Raw genomic sequence first — 23,202 nt, forward strand, 5'->3', positions numbered from 1 at the left:
AAGGAATCTGGCATCTGGCACTCCATTAACTCAGTCTGATGCTACAGCTTGGTCAGACAGCCAGACAATCAGACCATATAGGGCACCTCTCTTTTTTTCTTTTCTAGGAGTGCAGGAAAGAACGCTTTACTTGGGCAATACTACACACACATTCAACACTCAATCTCTATTACCTTGAATGGAAGAATGGATCACAGTCTTTTTTAATGTTTGTTTTCTCTAGTTAAAATCTCTGTATTAGTTGTGTTGATGTTTCAAACATAACTTCCACAAAATAAAGAAAGCTGACAACCTGTTCAAATTAGGGCACTAGTTCAGTCTTGTACTTCAAAATCATTTGTTGCTACAATCGTACAGACAGATGATTGGACTAAAAAATAAAAATTTTCTTCCAATTTTTCAGTTAATTTCATTTTAATTTAGACTTCCAGTCTGTTATTGACCAAAAATGCCAGTATCACTCCAACAAAGTCACACTAACAATGTCTCATGTTGGACTATTTCTGTAGCTCACCATCCAGTTCTCTAATACAGTGGCTGCACTGAATGTAACCTCCTCCTCCAAAGGCTAAAGTTAGTGGCTACACCTGTTTCGATTCTGTCTGTTTCTGTCTCCGGGAGTCTCTGATAATGCATCAGCCTCCTGGCCTACTTTGCAGGTGCTTTCTTTTTAGCCACTTTTTTTTTTTTAGTATCCATGATGCCATTTCTGTAGTTATGTGTAGCATACATGGTCACATCCTCACACTCTTACAGCAATAATGTACCAAATCCAAAAGCAGAACGACCCCGTTAGCTGGTTCAGTGATCATACTGTGCTATTTCTAACCTCTGCTTTGAAAATATTGGCCACTTTCAGCAAATTATGGAAATTATTATCAGGTAGCAACCTCAGGCACCCCTAACAATAGTGTTAAATCTGTATATAGAAGAAACATTTTCAACAAAATATTTTTTTATTTTATTTCATTAATTTTTCTTAAAACATGAAGCCCTATAAAGCTGGGAATAGAGCGTTAAAAATAAAACACAAGTGTTATCAACATAAATTAATTTATTAACTGGAGGTGGTTGCAGTGTTAATTAGATGTAAGGCGTTGAGGACAAACGTAAAGAGAAACTAAAAGGATAAATGGTGCTGATGAGACTGTTAAGAAGCCAATTTCAGGCTACATCCATGATAATATGTTTTCTTTTATTGTATTTTAATTTTTGTGATATGCATTTCAGCAGTGTTTCAGAAATAATCTTCATGCATGTACCTGTAAAGGTGCGTTTCTTTACACACACCAGGCATGTGGCTGCAGGTGTAAACATAAAGCAGGAAGTTTGTTTCGTAGTTGCAGAAAGCATAATGGAGGAAGAGCAAAAAGTAGCACTGCCATGGCCTTAGCCTCTGCCTCCAATCCTCCTTTGCCGGCAGCTAGGTTTTCTCACCCTCCTTCTGTGTCCTTGTGTCTCTGTGCTTAATTGCAGGAGCGGAAACAGGTGCACTTCAGTGCATCAGGATCATGCTTCTGATGCTCTGCCGTGCCCCCGCCACTCTGCCAGAGTGTAAACTTTGCCCACACATTCAATCAGCCTTCCAGCATTTCTGCTGCCTTTCCATTTTGATTAACCCTCATTTCCTGTGCCTGGAGCTCCACGAATGGTCCACGTTGTGTTACCAGATATCTTGCCCTCGACTTGATTCGCCTCCCAGCTCTCTGGATTCCTTTTTGCTCTGCTCTGCCCAGGTTCCTCAACAGCCATTCCAAGCTTCTGCCTCAGGTTCCAGCTACCAGCCCAACATGTGGCCTACAGTTCCAGGCTCTCAGTAACCAGCCCAGGCCTCGGTCCCAGATTCCCAGTGTCCCACCCAGTCCTAGCCCAAATATTGCTGTTGCAATAAAATAAACTGTTAACTATTCCTCTGCCTCCTGCCTTTGGTGTCTGCAAGTGGATCCACTAGTTTAGCCACTAAAAAGGATAAACCTAAATTCTAATCTATACTGAATTAATTTTTTTTCTTTGTCCTTTTAAACACGTCTTCCAGAAAACTCTACAGTTTTCTAACTGGGGCTGGCTCTGTTTCCAAAAACCTCAATTTTAGGTGGCCTAAAATTTCAGGAGTGGGGTGGACTCAAGGTGGAAATGCAGTGGAAGTTGTCCTTCCAAATGAGCACATTTGTGTGGGTGCAACCTAAATACCTTTTTTCCAATCTGCACAGGTGAAGCATATTAGGTTTGATTGTGGAGCCCATCTACATAGTAGCATGCAGAGTTGAAAAAAAGGCGAGACAACAGAAAGAGGCAGTCTTTTAACACTAATACACCCTACACATGATGACTAATCCCATGAACATACAGACTTCCCACCTTGACGGTCAGGATAGTATATAACAAATGACTGAGTAAATAGGAAGGCTAACTGGATGACATGATTAGAGTCATACTGACAGTTACAGCCATAATCCTAAAACAGTTCCTGTACATATTGGAACTACCACCAAATTAGGATTGTTATTCCTGTATGGGGGATCTCTGGCTTCAAATTTTCAAGTACATGTTTGGATTTTGGAAACAGCTAATCTTTCATTTCCTTTTATGTTGGTTGATTGGTGAATGTTTAATATTCAAAGCATGTACAAGTTTCTTTTCCAAGGCCTGAGTCCAAAACAGTGGATACTTTGAAAACAACTGTAACAACACTATAGACAGCACCTTTTAAGAATATTTTTGTATTTGTTGGATGCTTTGAAAAAGTACAGTTCAATTAAATCCCTCTTGTGGGTGTTGTTAAAACTATACACCTAGCATCTCCAAACTAGACATGAGCAAATTTGTATAGTAGCACGGCAGCTCAGCATTGTGTACAGAATCCAGAACTAAAGCAGCAAATATAAACATGATCAAACATGTCAGAAATAAACACAGATATAATACAAATAGGGATATGAATATATTGCACCAAAAGGCACGTAGTAAAGACATTTAAACAGGAAGAGATGTATGATCAAAATTTAACCCGGACTGGTCAGAGAGAGCTACGGTTTGAATAACCTAAATCAACCTTAAAAAACAAGGAGAAGGGGAGGCTTGAGTCTTCATTTATCGAAGAGAAATGAATCAGCAAGCACAGGGAATACACAACATGAAGAATCAAAAGCAGAGATGCAGTAAACACGGCGTTTAGGGATTAAATTAACTTCAGCTAACCCTTTTGTGAAAAATTAACAGACAAAAAGTGAAGTTGGTTAATAAAACGTGTATCAGATTGAAGTCAAATGAAACATGGTCTTGAGACTTTTGAAATGACTTACCACCAGTTTGCAAATGAAAATATCATGTTCTCCTTTGCTAGTTCTGCTGTCACAGCCAGTGGAGAAATAGAGTCAGCTGAGAGAAAGAAGAGCAAGAGGAGAGGAAGTCAGTGGTCTGTAATCTAAAGCGCACTGACAATAGATGCTGATGATCCAGCTTACTTTGTAGTCAGCTAACTGATGTGATATTCTTTTAAATCCTTTGCTTGTTAGTTAGTTCTCGTCTGGTAATCTATTTGCCACTCCAATTAGAGACAAGCATCCACAAGCAAGCGTGAAGTGCATCATTTTGGAAGAAAACTGAATGAACAGTGAGAGTAAGTAACTCATTACTGTAAAGCCAGTTTTATACTTATACTACAAGTGTGAAAATAAATCCCCAAGTCTGTGAAAGATCGCAAGAGCCCCTCCTCAGATGTCCAAAACTTACAATAAGGTCAATGTATAACTGAGGGACTTTTGGAGTCCATGGGATATATTTTGCATACATTTTTATTAAATGTAAAAAATAACTAATGTTTTTTATGCTCATTATGATCATGTCTTTACAAATTCCATAATTATTTATTATGTAAACAATCACTGATTAATAAAAAAATGACTGGAGATCACTAAAATGTCAATTAAATAACCATCCAAATTTAAAAACAACCACTTTCTAATTAGCTAAACAATAATAAAACGAGCTTATTCAAAAATAGTTTTGATTGTATTATTTTTATGAAGTTGAGATAATCATGACAGATATTTCTTTTTTGGAAATATATCAAATTTTATAAGGGAAACAATAAATTCTATCTGTGTCCCAGAAATCACTTTCAAGTAAGTTACCCATTAAAAAAACACCTGTCAAGGAAGTGTGTTAATTCCAGATCACATGACCTGCTCCACATGATGTCATTTCCTCCTGAAGAAAAGACTGACCAGACTCCAAGGCTTTCTGAGTTATTTAATATAAAGTAGTGTGGATTTATCACATGTCAACAGGTTTACTACAATATTTTTAGAAATAACTTTCAATTTCAATTTTACTCAATTCTATATATAATATTTTAGAAGAATCTTTCTGTAAAAATGCCACGTGGTGTTTGGTTATAGGTGGCCATGTTGATTTTAGACCTGAAAACTGCCAAAATGTCAACTATGATACCTGTCAACTGTGTTAGAAAACGTCTCACAATTATATATTGACCCAATAGTACTCATGTTCAGCAGTAGTGTCTATGTAAGAAATATGTGCAGATGACTTCCTGTATATGTTGGACATGTATGGAACAGGTTTATCCAAGTGGACAAGAAACGTTGTATATCGGGGGTATAATCAAGACTCAATGCCAGTGTTCTATTGTCTGTGTCCATAAGTCCATAAGGGTCTGCTGGAGTAGGCATGATGTCAGTTTTGTCAGCTAGCATTCCTAGACCCTTCTAAAGATATCCACATGAAGTCTAAAATTTGTGTCCATGTGGACAACTGTGCTACAAAGGCATTAGTGCACATGCTCAACAGTGATGTGCATATGGGGGATATCCAGATGTTGATTTACTGTACATGTATGGAACACAATCCACCAAGCAGATTCCAAGTGGACAACAACTATGTGTCTGTGGTGCAGCTGTCTGCAGCAGTCTAGGTGCGCATAAAACACGTAAGATGTCGTAAAAATAACCAAGGTTTACATTAGTGATGGTTCAGCTGACCCTGAACCATCCCTTAGTTGTGCTTCTGCAGGTCTAGGCTGCTGTCAGCTTCACCGTGATACACTGAACACCTCTCCTCTCTTTCACTCTCCTTGATTTTATATGCCATCAGTGCATGTCATTGATTCTCTCTCCTGCAATTTGGGTTTTGTCCTCTCCGTCCTGTGTCTCTCTCTCACTGTATATTTCTGGCTCTGGAGAGGCCTATTTCACTTGTGTGATTACCGGCCTCACCAGCCCGCCTGGTGTTTATGTTATATTGTTTGTTGTTTCCTTCATCTTTTTTCCCTCCTCTCACCCACCCTGAGTCTGGTCCTGATATTTAGAAGAATCTTTCTCTAAACATGCCATGTGATGAAAGGCGGCCAGGTTGATTTTAGGCCTGAAAACAGCAAAAATGTCGACTATGATACAAAAAGTCCCGCAATTATGTATTGACACTTCTGATTTGCCTGAATGACGTCTTACCCTAACATGTTTAATACTTCTGAGTCAAACTTCATGTTTTGGTTTAAGCAGAACTTCAGATATTCTTGCCCCTCATCACTCATACCCTTTTCTCAATTACTTCACTGCGCATATAGTTGGAAAGGTAAAAAACAACAGTGATGTGACAAAGATGACAAATAAGTGTAAATCTGCTTTTTTTCTCTCCTGTCACTATGAGGAAATGAAAAATAGCGTTGCTTATTATATGGACACATGGTTTTCAAGAGCACACAGTGTGCTCAGACATGCCGATGACGGGCTAAAAAGAATGATTGCCCCATTATTTGCTGCGACTATTACCTGCAATAAAAAAGTCCCATTTTCTTTTAAGAATAGATTTCAACAACACTTGTGTGCATGAAGCTTATAAAACACCAAAGTATGTTTTGTCTATACTATTCAACTCTGTGTTCAGCAGCAGGGTGGTGGATTGTATGCAAAGGCTGGAAGTGATGGTGGCGTTCCATGTCCGGTCCGACACCACTGCTGTTATAATTTCACTCGTGTGAGTAAGTGCTACGCTTTGCAATACAAATTACATTTGCCTAGAGATTCCAACAAAGCATACACACGAAGCCCTTGTTTTGCATGTTAGTGGTGTAGACGCCTACCAGATGGTGGTTCAATTTCATATTCTTACATTCACATGCAAACGGCGACCCCAAGCCTTCCCCAAGTAGGAAAAAGAGAAAAACCCATCACAAACAAACCTTTCTGGACACTTAAATCTCTTCAGGATACTGTGTTGACAATTTTCTAGGATTTCATTCTTTTAAGGAGAAGCTGACATGTTTTCCTTTTTAATTTTTAGAAGACAGACACTAGAATCTGGAGAGTTTTGGTACTCAATCTGACTTTTTTTTTTGGACAGATGGTCAGATTTTTAGAATATTGCTATAAATAATACATCTAGACACCTACTTTAATGATCATATTCTCTTTGCTTAATGTAGTTACAGTTACAGTTGATGTTTTTCCATTCAGTAAATGTGAAAAATGACCAATCAGTAAACTAAAAACTTTAGTTTTTTCCACAATATCCTTATTAAATCATAATTTAACCAGATTAGACAACTGTATGATGGGTCGAACTGGTCCACCCAACAGAACAGCAACTTCCTGTAAAAGTAAAGTACTAAATCTCATTCCTGGCCATTCTCTGGTGCAAAATGAACTACATGTGCTAGCAAGGACATTTGCTCGTTGGTCAGTCACTTTGAAGTAACTTCCTTTCTGGTCTCCTTTTTTCTCTCCCCATCTAAAAGAATGAGAGAAAGGTTTGGTTTGTTGAGGGCCGATGTCGAAATTATGTAAGAATGGACGCATTTAACAGGATCGCGGAGTTCAGATGTCACTGCCACAAAGGTACCGCGGTGGAGGGATGGAGGGTGAGGGGTCAGGTAAGCAGAAGGATAATGGCCAACAGCTGTGAATGGGGGATACGAGGAGAGGCAGGCAGGTGGGAAACGAAGGGGCAGAGCGAGGGGGATGTTAATGTGGGAAAGGAGGTTGTTCCCTGTCGAGGAGTGAAAAGCACTCCTCCTGTTGCTGAAGGTTATCAGGTTGCAGGTGGAGGGAGGCCTGGAAAAGGCAACGGAGGAGCGAGCAAGCTTGTTTCCACGTTCCAGAAACAATACTTTGCAAGGATGCCAGCAGCAGGGCTCTTGGGACGTCTGTTAGTTGGTCTGTCTTGTCAACATGGTAAACATTATAACATCAGCGCTATAGATTTGTCACTATAAGCAGCATTTGTCTGAAGTCTATCACACAGCTTACATACTTGGGGGGACACACTCGCATTCATACCCACAGGCAATTTGACTGTCACCAGATCCCTTCGGACTGTAGGAAGAACAGGCTTGTCAAATGTGAACACACTGCCATTTATGCTGTGAGGTGACACGACTAACCGCTGAGAAATCGTGCCACCGTCTCATAATCCAATAAAAATGGAAATGCAATCGAACTGAGCCTGACTGTGCTAAAACCTGTCAAGCACCAAACATTAAAAAAGTGAGTTGCTGTCTCAACACATTTCATTCCCACTGCAAATCCTTTCATGTAAAATCCAATCATAACACAAGACTGTTTTGTAGTATGCAGGGTAATTGAGATCATATCTGATCATGAAAAAAGGTCCACGGTAGCTGTCGCTGGAAAACATGCAATGGATCTGAAGCTTTTGATTTACTGTGATCACAGGGCCAACAAGATTGCATCAACCGTGGAGTTATATAAACATGAAGAACAAGATGTAATCCAGTCTGTCCGGCCGGCTTTCACAGCCTTACACTTTCTGTGGTTTAAGTTTAGAAAAAACAAAACAGCATTCCACTTTAATCAGGTCACCTATTCAGTGTTAATTGTGGCTTTAAAAATATAATGACCCACGTAACAAGTATGTACTCTCACCTAGAAAGTTATTGTGGACAGGTTTTTACAAGAAACGGCATTTTAATAAAGTCGATATGCACTTAGTCCATAAAAAAATGTGTTCATGTGCTTTATGAAACTAGATAAGGATTTTCTATCAGTTTGCACTTTTCAAATAATAACTGACAAAAAACTGAGCTTGTAATACACAGCATAAAGATTTGAACACATAATAACTGTACATTTATTGAGGCCAGTAACAAGTGAAACCATAGGGATTCTGCTTAATATGTTTTGCCTGCAGGGCCAAGAGAGAAAATATTCAATACTGTGCGAAATGGGCTTAATTCCACTACCAAAATATCACCGTTCATCTGACTGAAAATCAATCCTTCTTTATTATTTGGACAGTGTGTCATAGTCAGTCCCCTAGAACACTTTCAAGAGCTTCACTTTCAGTTCCTCCCTTGCGGATAGGTTTCCATATTACCAGCCGTTAATTATTCATCTATGCTCGCTTGGCGCCTCAGTTGGAAAATAAAGCAAACCCTTTGGACTAGCGATACAGAATAACACAGTGACCTCTCTGCTCAACCCTGACGCATTGTCCATTTGTCTCCCACCGTTGGCAAGAGTGAAACTGAAGCTGAGGTGGAGATTATTTCTTCATGTGTACAACTTGTCTCTCACACAGCACAAGTCCATAAACAGCTAGGAGAGTGTGCGCAGTGCTTGAAGAGCTCGGTACAGTCCTTTTGTAATGTGCAAAATGATATCTCTGCAGTGTAACCATCTCTATTACAAGGGGAAGAGATTGTCTTACCCTTTGGATTTGCTTCAAAGAACACGACAAATGAGCTAGAGCTGCTTGCTATGGACTTGTAGTGCCTATGCCTATCAACAAGAGGAGAAATGTAAAGCACAAGTTGCAAAAATTGAAAGCGCCGGTCTAAAACGCTCCCATTTAATCAGTTAAAATCAACTCCAATTCAGTTATCTCAACTGATAGTCCTTCAGTACTTTAACAAGAGTGAAAATGAAATCAAGGACCCCTGAGAAGTTTCTTTTTCTGCTCTGCATTACTTTATTCATTACTTAAATTGAATCATTAAAACCAGAACGCATTGAAACAAATCTGCTACATACTAATAACTGTTTGTTTTGATGTATCCATTTGACAAATCTTGACAACATGTACAGTAGATATGTCCTTGACAAAATAAACAGGAGCTCATGTCAGTTTTTCTTTTATTTTTGCATGATGTGCAAGCCCTTTGAAAAGTTCTGGATGTCCCGACGATGTGGACACTTAGAGAGTCAGGAAGCACTCTGGATTGTTGCAGAAAGTGGAAGGATGGGGGGACAAGCACGCTGATGGATGGAGGAAAAGAAAATTGTTATATTTACAGAAATAACCAACTGCATTTTCATGCCACCTGGGCATTTTACAAGACCAGAACTCCTGGAAGCTTTGTGAAATAGGTTTTACATAATGCATTGTACCAGCATTGAAGTAAAGGTTGAAATTATTATATAAAATAATTATGTAATAATTTCTACTTAAATATGACAAAGTGAGTTTTGTTTTTAGCTTTGGTTTGCAACTGTATCTGTTTTGTATAATACACAAGTAATAAGGCAAGACATAAGGTTACAGAAAAGCCTCCAAATGACAGTCTATACTTTCTTATGTCTATCACATAACTAACTTCAACTACAATAGTAAGCAAAATGTATGACAAATAATAAAAGATTCCACATGAAACACTCAAGTGTGAGGTTTAATTACAAGTGAAAAGACAACTATGTCACGTATTTTTACCTGCCAGTGTAAACACAGACACATCAGTCTCGTGCCCTGGGTGGCTGGTAGTACTGCTGTGTGGGTCTTGTGCGTCGAGGCTGTCCATCTCCCCCGCGGCGAAACTCTAGCGAACTGTCATAGTAACCGTCATCTTCCTCCTGCCATTGTACATTTGATACGGTTGTGATGTTACTGTGAGTAATCAGAGAAGATGTCATTCCAATTTCCACACCTTTTCTCACCTCACTTGAGTACAGCTTAATTAGATGCTTATTTCCCGTGTTAACCAACCCATTTTGATGTTATTAATGTTGAATTTTCTTACCAAGACATCAGCAGCAACAGGTTTGATATTATGCAGGAGGACCTCTTCACAGTTTCCATAATCACTGAATACAACCACAGCCGTGGAGCCAGATGGATGCACAGCATCTATTCTGGCATGGTAGAACTTCACACATACACAGAGGCAGAGAGAAACAAAGACAAATCTTAGGATATTTGACATATGTAAAGACATGCATGCATTTATGACAAAACAAAGACACCGTCAAAACTTTGAGAGAGGAAAAAATGGGTCACTTGTCGCATTAATTCTTTTTTGACAATATTTATATGTCAACTGTCAAAGAAGCTCTCGGGCAAAGCAGAAAAATTAACTAAATGCAACAATTTACAACAATATCCAACCACTTCTAGGTTATGAATCCAGGAATTACTTACCTTGCTGTCTTCCCAGTACAGTGCCAGGCACTGGTCTCCAGGTTTCCAAACATGTTCAACGAGATGACTTTTCTCCGGTCCTCGAGGACCTTGGCCTTTGCCTTGTCCCGGCCTTCTCTTAGGTCCTGGGTTATTAGAAGTGTTTTTCTTGGGGAGCGGCTCCCTGTGGGGCGGACAGGATGAGTTTGTTGGCTTGATTGGCCCAGTTCTTTTATTTTCCATATCTCCATTCTGGAAATGAGAAGGATCTCCAGTCATTATTCGAGAACTCTGTGGTAATCCCACGTCTTGGGAAGTCCCTGAGCTTCCTCCCCTCAAGTTAAAGTTTGGTGGCCCGTTCTCCCTTTGTCGGTCAAAGTGATCCGAGTTTGGCCGGTCATTCTTCCCCCTCCTCCTACTGTTGTTGGGTTCTTCATTTCTGTCTGTACGTCTGTTATTTCCTCTTCCATCTACTTCATTTCCTGCGGAATTAACGAGTTTAGAAGTGGGTATGTTATCTTTTACCCCTCTCCTGTGAGACGGTCCAGACATATTCCCACTGCCATCTCCGTTTCTGGATCGTTGCTGGTAAGATCCACTAAACTCCATCTGCTGCTGAGGTTCTTTTGAATGACTCAAAGTCGTCATGAAGGAAGAAGGAAAACTATGTTCGTCTCGCATGTCTCTCCTGTCATTTTGAAATCTGTCTGATGTGCCTCGTGACCATCTCTCCTGGCCCTTCCACTGCTGGGCGGGAGCTGATGTTTGAGAGGTTGCAGAGTTTGGAAGTGGCTCCTGGCCAGGTTTAGGAAAATCTGTGTCCCTGTGAAAGCGAGGTGGCCTGTCATTCCTCTGTTGCCTGTGGTCATTATGCGAGGAGAACTTGGTTTGAGATGTGTCTTTGGTGTAATAGTCCGAGTTGGAGAAATTAGTTTTGTTCTCATGCTGTCTCTGTGGTGCCTGGCCCTTTGGCTCTGAGGAAACAAAAGAAAAAAGACCAGTGTAATGAAACGCTATTGCAAAACAATAATGAGATTCACAAAAAATTGGAATATTGGCATGTACTCGTTGGTCTTTCTCACCAGTGCTGATTTCAGGCACTGAGAGAGCATGCCTTGATTCCCCTTAGCTCATGGTAGCCATCTGTCTGAATCTAATCGTGACTCTGTTCATGCTGAAGTACTGTTATCAATTAGCACATTCTTACCAAAGATCTGCTTCTAAAAAAGGATGCAAATGTCAACCATTTTACAAACCACTGGATGTATTTGTTTTTTTTTTCATTAGAAAGTCTTTAAAAATGTGATTCTTCCTAAAGCAAACCAAGCAGAAAGATGATTTCATGGTTGTGGACTTTAGAGAGGTGCCACAGCAATTAAGAATAAAATATGAACCGATTCACCCACCATCAATTGAGAAAACTCCCATTTTAGATTCCAGAAAGTCAAACAGAGTGCTTGGTCCAGATGGCCTTCCCCCTGCTCCCTCCTCCTCATCTTCATTTCTGGACCTGCCTCTTCCCCTTCCTCGGGCTGAGGGGAACCCAAAAATAAGATCACAAAGACAAAAGTTAAGAAGTTTGCATGTGTCCACCTCCGAGCCCTGGGTGTCTACATCTAAAGTATGTAGCTCCATGTGTCCTGGTGTGTGCATATGTGTGTGGGTGTGTGTTGATTAAAAATCGGAAACCAAATGAATCCAATATTTTAATTTGGAGCAGCGTGAAAACTACTTTGTGCTAACTCCCCGATTGATCCATGTACAAAGCAACTGCAAGAGCTATAAAAGCAGTCTCTGTTCACAGTTGTTGCACCTCAGGCTGAAATAAAAATCTTAGTAGTTCAGTGTGATTGGAAGAGTTTCAAGTTGCAGCAAGCAGATTTTCAGTCCTGACACAAAAGCCAAAAAAATGACTAGAAGGAAAGTAGAATATCCATCTGAAACCTTGTGGTATGCTTGGGGAAGTAGTCAGCAATAAAAATGGGCATGCAATTTTTGGTAAATGGACTAAAACAAGCAAAACTGCCACTGTGGACCTTTAACTAGGCTGTTGGTGATTTTCGCTGCATTTAAAGGACCTCCACATCACTGCCCCAATCTCACTCTTACTCTGTAGACACATCAAGTGTTACTGGGCCGAAGCAGGCACAAGGCATGTCTGTGTTTGTGTGAGTAAAAACCTCTGGGTTGCAGCTTGTTAGATTCAGCTACCACCGGGCCAGGTCTGCTACCAGAGGAGCCAGTCAGTAGGCTGTTTAGTGCCACTTCAAGGTTGTTATTATTATCCATCAGAGCCTGTCGAGCGGCCTCCCTGTTAAAGCCCATTTCCATGATGTCTCTCAGAGCACGTTCATCCACCTACCCACCAGACATCATGAAAGACAGAACAAAAAAAAACTAAAAATATATATTTTATGGAGAAAAGGGTACAGAAAGAGGAGGAAATGGCATGTGCACATAATGTCTATAATAAGGTAAAATAAGGTAATTTTTGAATCACAGATAAGGTTCGGCACAACAGAGAAAGGTGGACTGGATGGACAGTGAAGAAGGGGAATTAAGTCCACTACACAACTTTCCTTTTTAGGTTTGTTTTACCTTGGATCGATGTGCATTTTAGTCTCAAATCATCATTAAAACATGATGAACAAGCTTAATACTGTAATATCCTGTTCCATCCATTTTTATGTGTTCAGTCCAAAGCTGGGTGATTTCAGCCTAGAAACTGGCAGGTCACAACACAAAGCAAGACAAATGGATTGCTACTTGATTGGAAAAACTGACCAGGCCTCCAATTCATTTACATTTTTACAATATCATAATCGATGCCTCACTCAGTCTCTGAACCATGAAATAAGAATTCAGTCCAGACCAAAGAAGAACACAGAACAAGTTCCAACTTTTAAATTGCTTAGTTGCAGTGTATGAAGTTTTTGGTAATTAGAGGTAAAACCATTATTTCAATACAGGCTTTTTTTTTTTTTTTTTTTTTTAACAGGTTTGGTCTTCTCACCAGCTCTCTGTAGTTTCCATCTTGTCTGCTTTCTGTTCTGTCTGCCCTGTCGTCTCGTCGCCTCTGCTGGTATGAATCTCGGCTCCGGGAGGAGGAAGCAGAATTGGATAAATTACTGCCTGCATTTCCTCCACCACCAAATGTGCGGGGGCCCTGACAAGAAATGAACAGAAAAACACATTAGGATCAATAGAGCTGCAGGGGGAAAAAAAACAAGACCTAGAACTTTTTAGTTGACAAAATAATTATGATTTTTTAATTTGAAGAGTTACTCAACTGTCAAAGGCAATTAAGGTTCAGGTAGATGCCAATAAGGGGCATGTATTTTTAAGTGGAGGACAAATTTAGTAGCTTGTGCAAAAATTATGATCGATGGGAGAACCAGCAAATTTGGCATAAACTGTAACTAAAAATCAAATGTCAAACAATGGAAGGTTAAGAGTAAGGTGGAAAATTCTAAGCTAGTTCAGGATATTATTAGAATTTGTTGCCTAAGACTAAAATAATATAGAATATAATGGTGTATATAATACACAATATATCTTGAGATGATGTTTCTAAATGCAAAATAACAAAACGATGCAATACTTCTGTGAAACAATTAAGCACACTGGAGGAAAGATGCAATAAAAAAACATATAGACATTATAAGAGGTACATACCTCTTTGGTCTTGGCCACCTCAGCAATAGCTGCTGTCCGCTGCTTTTCAAACTCATCATTCTCATCAATGCTTTTGGTCACAACATGAGTCTGGAGGGTCTTCCTCTGGTCTAGTTCTCTGCTGTCGACTTCATCTTTCCGTGAACACTTCTACGTGGAGAGTAAAAACAGATCCTCCTCAGTCATGTATAATTGCTTAAGTAAAGAAATTAGTGCTCTTGACAATTTTCACATTTTGTGGATTTACACAACTATAATGATTTCGTCTGCAGTGTTTCAGTGTTATTGTAAGACTGTTGTTGTAGCACCCAATAGCAATACAAATCCTAAAGCTGCCTCCCAGCTCACAGCTACTGTTTTGAAGCTTAACTGTGAACGAATCACACTGAATTTCCAAAGCATTAATAGTGACTCAGTAGGACTGAGATGGAAATGTTAGTTTTTCTGCAACTGTGGGAAGTGATGATTCAGCCAGGGAAGTGAGCTACTGACTGGAGCAGTGACCTTTACAAAAAGAGTCTGAACCTGCTCAAAAGCAAAGACTAAACTGATGACCTTTTTGGCATCAAGAGTATTTGGGGTGGAATGACAACAGGAGTGTTGTGCAGAAGAGGAAGTTGTTACCAACAAAGCAGCTATGATGTGCCAAATGCATGGGGTATTAAGAGCTTATTCTAATTATTTCTAGTCATATCTAGCCATAAATGATAGTATGGGCTACATTTGCCCAGGTTTTAAGATCTACCTTACCCAGAATCCTGCTGCCATTCCAATTCAAAGGTGGAGAAAGCTTTGAAAAGGGGGAGTTATTCTGGATACTTCACAACCTCACTGTTGACAGTTCACTGTATTTTTATTCAGCAGAATACTGTTCCTGAGGATAAACGTCCATGAGCGCTGTAGATTAGCCAGGTTAACCAAGGCATTAGTGCAATGCAAAAGGATTCTGAGAGGGCAAGCAGATAAAAACCAAATCTATCTGCATAGATATTATTAAGATTCTGCTGAATAATATTGCAAATTTGCACTTTTATTCCCAGGCTCTGAAACATACCAAACACCAAAATCATTTTATTGTCTGATGTAAGGTAAAACAAAAGTCCTCAGGAGAAACAACGTGTCCAATGAAAACACTCCACAACTCACTTTAAAACCATTCCTGTTGTAAAGCATGGTGGTGCCAACTCCATACTGTGAGAATCCTGAGTAGCAGGAACTGGGAAAAGTAGAACCGACTGATTGACAGAACATAGAGCCAAGGAAAATGAAGCCATGGCTATGCTTCACAGTGCCAATTACCTTGGAACTGACTAATATATAACAACCCAAAGCAGACTTATTCAACACTAAGTCCTCGAGTGACCCAGCGTTAAAATTACAGCTGCACTGAAAATCTAGAGAATGTTTAATGATAATTCCCAGATGCTCTTCATCCAACTTTACAAAGCTTGAGCAAATCTGGAATGAAGAGTGGGTGAAAATCCCCAAATCCAACTGTCAAGTTGATATGGATGCATCAAACTCTGAAGCTGTTATCCTTACCAACAGAGTTTTGACTCAAAATGAGTAGCTTTTAAATGTGAAAAAAGAAAAAAATCTGAAGGCACTGGGAATTAAGAAGAGTTATTCTTTTCAAATGTAATACTGTATACAGATTCCAATTGTTTGACAAGGGGATGGAAGTGGATGCTACACCTTAGAGGCCTTGTTATCATCTTTGATATAACCTTTTACATCAATTATCAGGAGCTTTACATTTGAAAATATAAGCCACCATTACACCACATGTTGTAGGAAGGAGAAAAATTGTAATTAGATAGTTTGCACCATGTGCAGGAGGACAACAAAGCAGAATTAAAAAGCAGTCAAGCATTTTAAAGATTCAATAAGACACAGTTGTTCAGAAAGATCAGACAGAACATTGCAGAGAAAGGGACACTCTCTGAGCCAGACCTGAGGCTCAGCTCCTCACATTTATGAGGTTACTGTTATTCAGCAGTACCTGACTGTCACAAAATGACTGCTGAAATCTAATTTCATAAACATTTTCCTGACTCTATTATTTTTCTGAGTTACTTTACAATCTTATTTCCAGCTTGGTGTTTTTACTCCAGTGCTTAAATCACAGCCAACAACTTGACAACTTTTGATTAGAAAAGTACACTGTTTATAATTAACATTTTTTCCTCACCTGACCAAATGGCACAAAAGGAGGAGGTCCACCTTCTGCTCCAATGTTACTCCTGCTGTGTTTGGCCAGACTCTGCAGGTTGAAGGATAATGGGGGTTCACTGTTAAAAACTGAGACAAAATATATTCCGAGCAAGACTAATGACAGACAGACTGCTGGTGGCCTTTATTACAGATTTAAAATGATTGCTAAAATATGAATTCTGTATTTTTTAAGCCAAAGTAGCTGAGCCATCATTAAAATATCGATCCTCACCCTTTGTAGTTCCCATTTCTCCACCATGTGTTCAACCTCTCCTCCAAGGACAGAGATTTTTGAGTCATCAAGCAGCAAAAGACCATTTTTAACCTGGACTGTACCAAGGAGCTTTACCTTTGTTCCAGGGGGGGTATTAAGACTGAAAAGACAAACAATAAACAACTATAAATATAAGCGTGAAATGGTGCTTCACATATTTCTTTTAAACCAAGTGTTTAATATGACACACATTCAGGGGGCTTAACACATTATAACTGCATATACCAGGCTCCACACCCTATTGCCTTACCCATACCACTTTATAAATGACATGGAGCAGTGCCAGCGGAGGGGTGGCAAGGCTAGGAGAGACTATTAATAATCCCAGCTGCTCACCCATCCTCATGGTAAATTAAAAGCCCCTCTATCTCATCAGGCCTGATAAGGCCTCTGCCTCTCTCATTAGGAAAGCAGAGGGACTTAGAGGGATTTCCAGCTACTGATGCCGGATGCCAAAGCAACAATTAGAGATTTCACTCCAAACCGCTGGGATAGATGGTGTTCTCATGATAGCAGCGAATGTAGAAATGAGGCACAAGCTATCCTTGACTCAATCACATACAAGCACATATATTCAATCCTGCAAGCACACTATTCATCCTCAATGTTGCTCTGTAATGTTTAATTGCCATGTCCTTATACTACATCACTTTCTCACACAAACACACTAAACAGTCCTGTAATCCATCTCATCCTTCTTTGCCACTCACTTATGTCCTCACGCACGCTAAAGCGGACACTTTCATAAGAAACACTAACCACCGCTGTTGGTAGCCAGCGTGTGTGTGCCGCTCATAAAGAGGGGATTTGTTCTGTTCTCTCCTCTCTTCCCATCAGGAAGTCAAGGCCCACATTCTGGCCACTCCACCTGTACGCACTGGCTAGTCACCATGGCAGCAGTCACCAAGGCCACCGTTGCTTGGATGGAGATGTAATTAAGGCTGGGAATTGTTAGATCAGCTGCCACCATGTGGAAATTGCAGATAAAGGGAAAAATCATGGATGTGGTGGGGTAAGAGTGTTGACAAACAGAGGAAGGAGGAGGCTGTGAGCAGAATCTTATACATTAGCTTTGAATATATATCAAAGTATCTAAATACACCCTGTCTTTTATCAATGTAACTAAAAAAAATACAGTTTTACAGAAATAAAATTTTACAACATACCCTCTTTAGATCAGTGATATTTCCCAGACAATTACACTACACTACAGCCTTATATTTGTGCAAAACATGCCATAGTCCAAAATGCAACAAAACTGTTTTATACCTGATTTTAGACAGATGTTTATACTCCAATCCAACACAGGTGGTATGGCCATCTGTCATTTGCAGGCGCAGCATTCGCGGCGCACCCTGGGACTCCTCGTGGTCTTTAGGAGCTGAGATGTTTCGCACCTTCTGCACCTGGAGAACACATGGCCCCTCCAACTGGCCATGTGAAAAAGACAACAAAATACTGCGGCTTGAAAGGCAAATCTGCAAAATGCAAGGCAGGATTGTAACAGCAAAACAAAGGTATAAAATCCAGGAGCTGCAGTATAGATTGAGGATTATACCAAAATATTTTTAAGGCACACAAAGAATAACTCTTGGCCTTTAGCATACTTATGTTGACAAAAGATTATTTATTTCTCCAAACTGCTTCATGACTGACCTTTAGATTTTAAGTGAACATTTTGTTTAAAAGCCTTTACAGAAGAGCTATCCACATAAATAGCAGTTTCAATTTGTGTGAAAAAGAATGAGTAAATGCTACCTACATACTGTACAATACTGCAATGTTCTGTATGTAGCTGCTTTGATGCTAAAATGGCACTCTGTTAGACATGGTTTTATATACACTGTAATACACAAGTCAGAGTGTATTGCCTGGGTAACATGAGTCACTTTATATTTTGAGCCTGAAGGGAACAGGAGGTATGGACACATTAAATTACATGTTTTAATTTCTGGGACATTTTTTTCTCTCTCTCTAGCTGCTCGATGACAGTTTCACAGGCTAAAAGGCAGTTATTTGATCTTGATTTGACAGTGTGTTAGGGACATCTAGTGGCATTCACGAGAACTGCACTTCAGATGTTATCTTGAATCTGCACTCCATGACTTTGAGCTGTAAAGAAACTGTGACTGTACCGCATCATTTCCCGTCGACTTCATAAACTGCATGCATTAAAATGACCATGAAAATCTTTGGACCACTCACCTTCTCAGTTCTTCCACTATTGATATCAGATGGCAGAAATTTTCTCCCAATAGGCCTCAGATCACTCTGCAAAATATGTTTGTCTCAATTAGAAAATGAAAACCAATGACATGTCAATCATAACAAAATTGAACTAAAAATGAAACAATCTGATCTGCCTAAATCCAAAAGTTAGGGTCTTTCTCTTGCACAGAAATAGACATCATGTAGATAATGCGAAGCAGACAAGTACCCGGTAATTATTCCTGGGCACTATTATGCAAATCTGCTGTAGTTGCAGTGCCATACAGTACATACTATATAGCGTACTTTTGATATATAGGGCTTGAGTACACTATAATTAAACCTACATTTCCATTCATGCTAATATTTAACACGGGCATACATTTTCAGACAGTTTTATTCCATGATTTTCCATTCCCTCGTAGGCAACATAGATCATGATCAACTCTTCCAGCAACTGGCTCCATATTAATGTTGCAATTAGCTTTAAAATTTCACCGATTTTAAAGCCCCACAAGATCTACAACAAAGTTACTGCACTCTGCAGATATGCAGTAACATGCCAGTAGATCTTTCTGGTGGCACTCCAGGTCAAACCTTAAAAGGTATTTCTGTATGTTCTGGGCTCATCTGCTACTGTCTGTCATATAAACACAAAAAATCTTTCTTTTCAAGTGCTAGCAGGAAAAACTCTTCTAATTATGTAACTGCTTATGGTTCTTTTATATGTATTTAAAGGACACAGCAAAGCGAGCAACCCATGTGCAATATTACTTAAATTTTTAATGACTCAAAGCTGAGTCCTATTACAGCATGTGCATTATTTTTAGCTTAAACAGAAGGAAATATGCTCATATGTAAAATTAAAAAATAGTAGGCACATTTTCTAAATTTAAAATACAGGTAATATAGGAGGAACTCAATGCAGTCAGTCAGCAGACCTTTCATTTCTGATCTTCAAAGCTTTTTTTTAAAAATAGTTTTCATGCCCAGCTATATTTTTGATGGCAGAGTCATCCTCTACATGTGTTGCACGGAATCTGGAGAAATGTTTTGCCATATCAGAGACATTTTTTCCCAGCTGCTCTTTGCGGAAGGGGTTGGGCTGTCCAACCTTTCTTTTTAAAATATCCCAAAGATGTTCTTTGGGGTTTAGGTAGGGCAACAAACTTGACCAGGTATTCGCTTTTATCTTCTTTAACAACTTTTTTGATAGTGTATCTTTGGATTGTTGTCGTGCTGGAATATTTCTTCCAGGCTTCTGGAGACTGGAAGTGATCTTGTCAGCAAGTATTTCGGTACATGTCATCTACAGGCATTCATGGTGTCATCTATAAATGTCATCTTCCTACATTCTTCTTGCACTCATTCTGTCCCATGTCATTTAACCAGGTTCACACCAAGCCTGCTGAACCCTGTTTCAGCCAATAACATTTTTCTTGGTCTCATCTGACAAAAGAATGCATTCTCAGTATTTATCAGGCTTATTTTCATGTTCTTTAGGGAAGACTCATCTTGCAGTTTTGTGCTGAAAATAAAACAAGAGTTTTTTCATGGACTGTGTCCATAGAGGCCGACGTTACTTTAGAGTTTATATTTTATGATGATATGCAGAGTAATGTTTTCAATAGAGCTGCGGCTATTGAGCATAGAGAGTCATTGCTAGAGTCTGCTATAGTAAGTTATATAAAATGTTGGAACATAACCAAGTACATTTACTCAAGCAGTGAACTTAAGTGCAGTATTGAGTTACTTGAGTATTTTCCTTTGCTGCAACTTTGTACTTCTACTCTACTACAATTCAAAGGCAAGTATTATACTTTCCTAGTTTGTATTTATCCCTATTTTGTAGTTGTTGTTGCAAATTTACTTTAAAATTTCAAAACATAAACCAAAAATAAATTATGATGTGATAATATTACAAATTGGGGTAAAGATTTACTGATCCCAAAGGAGAAAATCACAAGCTACTCAGTAGATAAATTACACTAAGTACCTAAATCATCTTTACCAGCCAGAACATGAGGGTGAAGAGTGCATTAGTACATCAAAAATAATAACAATAATCCAATTGTATATCACTGGATTATTCTGCAATATACAATTATGCAAGATTAATAATTTCATTTTGGGGGCTTTGAGTATATTTTGATGCCAAAATTGTTGTATTTGAACTCAAGGAAATATTTAAATGCATAAATTTTACTTGTACCAAATTATTTTCAACATTGTGGTATTAGTACTTTATTTACTACTTTTTTTATACTAATTAGAAATAGGCTAATATTTCTAGTAAACAAGTCCACCTCACTAGGGAATATATCAACCATTGTTTAAAATTGTGTGCCGATAGCTTTGTATTATTCATGGCCATGTAAACACATGCAAAGTAGTGAAAAACTTTACAACCATCTACCACAATCGTTGTTGTGCAAGTCCATTATTAAATATAACATCCTCAAACTGCTACATACACACTAAGGAGAGTGCTTTTACACTGATAAAGTGGTTATGTAAAAATCGCAATATTACAACTCACATCAAGTGCAATACGAATAATGTCACTGTGTGTTATTTTCTCAGCAGATCCCTTGAGTTCTGCTATGCCTTCATCAGTGAGGTACCTGGAAGATGAAACAAGAGGTGGAGATGAACTCAAAAAGTTGCATGCCTCACCACAAGAATGAAACTTTAAACAGCTTCTTGACAGTATCTCCCCAACGACAATAAGTCTTGTCGAGTCACTTTTATTTATATAGTTCAATATTGTTTCTTCAAAGGTCTATACAGTGTGTACAGAATACCCTCGATTCAGATAAGGACCCTGCATGAAACGTTATTGCTGTTTAACACAGACGTAGTAACAGTATGCCTTGTGATAATAGCATGCTGAGTGTGTATTACCTAGCTAGCGTCTTTATCTCGCTAGCTAAGAAGGCTAGCCTTAATTTCGCTTTACAAAACACAATTACGTTATCGCTACATATATAATCTCAGATGCTGGGGTAAACTTTGTAATTCTGTTTTAAGTTAAACGTGTATTGGCTAGCGTTAGTTAGCCAATACCATTCTGGCACCTCAGATTGCTGTCTGACATTAGCTAACATGCTACATACCAGCCCTCTTTGGTCAGGGAATCTGTCAAGTCGGTCATTTTCGTCCAGCCTGTAGGTGTGTAAATAGCGACACAGACAGGTTTAAGGTAAGTACACTTGAATAACGACTATCTGGTTCTGTAATGCATATTCTCCGACTAACAAAGCTCGCTAATGTGGTACTGAACGACCCTACGGTTTATACGTCACGAAGTGAGACGCGTTTGACAAGTACGGAGCCCTGAGAGGCTCAAACTAGTGTTGCCGTTTCTCTTGTCGTTATATGTAGTAACAGTGGGGATAACTACATGGCACCTAGCCATTATAGGACAATCTTTTATTAATAATATAGGTGCAGTTGCACGATGTTTATATAATCAACAGTAGCGTCTGAATATGTTGAGAGGAAACCTAACAAAGCCTTCTGCATTATTAACATTCCTAGATAGATAGATAGATAGATAGATAGATAGATAGATAGATAGATAGATAGATAGATAGATAGATAGATAGATAGATAGATAGATAGATAGATAGATAGATAGATAGATAGATAGATAGATAGATAGATAGATAGATAGATACTTTATTAATCCCGAGGGAAATTCAAGCGTTCAGCAGCTGACATACAACAACATAAATAACAAAAAGACAAGACAGGCAGGTTAGTAACTTAACATTAACACTTTGTATATACTCTGAAAAACTTGCTGTACAATGCTGTAAAAATACCTCTAATTTTAAAATCTATAGCAATACTAAATGTAATTAAAATTCAATATGTAATATTTACACCTTTCAAGACACCATGATTTAAAGTGAATTCGAGTGATTTAAAGTGACTTTGACAGGTAGTAGGAAAACAGTTGTACTGAACTACCTAAGGTGCATACATGTGATCATGACTGACACAGGGGGTCAACACCAAAAAACTTGAGCGCATACACCTAAACTAGCTACTGTCAAAACAACAACAACAAAACTATCCCACCTCTAAAGTGCATAGCATTAGAATATTCTATATATGCATGGGGAGATTGCCCACACAACTATATGTACTTATTCTTTGAGGGTTAAGAGGGACCTGGAACATATCCCAGCTGATACTGGGCAAGAGTTGTGCATGTCGGCTGACTGTTGAAAAGTTGTATAATAAATTAATACCTTGATACAATAATAAGGTTAAACTCGGATTTTGACAGGTAGAGGAGACTTTGCATGAATTTAAATATGGATTACATTTGGTTAAAATTATTAGTTTCAAATTTTTCCTTTCTCTGCAGAGAGTTTCACCGTGCCTTCAAAATGCATTGTGTTTAGCTATATAAGCCAACTAAGTTTTGTACCTACAGAGCTGCTCAGGCAAAT

The 23,202-nt window shown here is 38.9% G+C and overlaps 1 protein-coding gene across 2 annotated transcripts; it reads right to left on the reverse strand.

Annotated features, from left to right (window-relative positions):
- Positions 1–9,093: 9,093 nt before the first annotated feature.
- tdrd3 (tudor domain containing 3) lies at positions 9,094–22,050 on the reverse strand. Of its 2 annotated transcripts, XM_023261284.3 has the most exons (14): positions 21,856–22,050; positions 21,279–21,363; positions 18,737–18,802; positions 17,801–17,961; positions 16,490–16,631; positions 16,235–16,306; positions 14,044–14,193; positions 13,382–13,534; positions 12,549–12,726; positions 11,775–11,900; positions 10,390–11,342; positions 9,992–10,117; positions 9,685–9,824; positions 9,094–9,233 (listed from the first exon to the last, which is right to left on the reverse strand). In XM_023261284.3, exons 1-13 carry the CDS (start codon positions 21,891–21,893, stop codon positions 9,708–9,710), a joined length of 2,367 nt encoding a protein of 788 aa, XP_023117052.2. In that variant the 5' UTR covers positions 21,894–22,050; the 3' UTR covers positions 9,094–9,233; positions 9,685–9,707. The 2 variants fall into 2 exon arrangements, with proteins under 2 accessions (XP_023117052.2, XP_035800002.2); XM_035944109.2 differs by lacking the exon at positions 9,094–9,233 and having other exon boundaries at positions 9,720–9,858.
- Between the last annotated feature and the right edge of the window lie 1,152 nt (positions 22,051–23,202).

This window comes from Amphiprion ocellaris, chromosome 1, assembly GCF_022539595.1.
Source record: "Amphiprion ocellaris isolate individual 3 ecotype Okinawa chromosome 1, ASM2253959v1, whole genome shotgun sequence".
Lineage (NCBI taxonomy): Eukaryota > Metazoa > Chordata > Actinopteri > Pomacentridae > Amphiprion > Amphiprion ocellaris.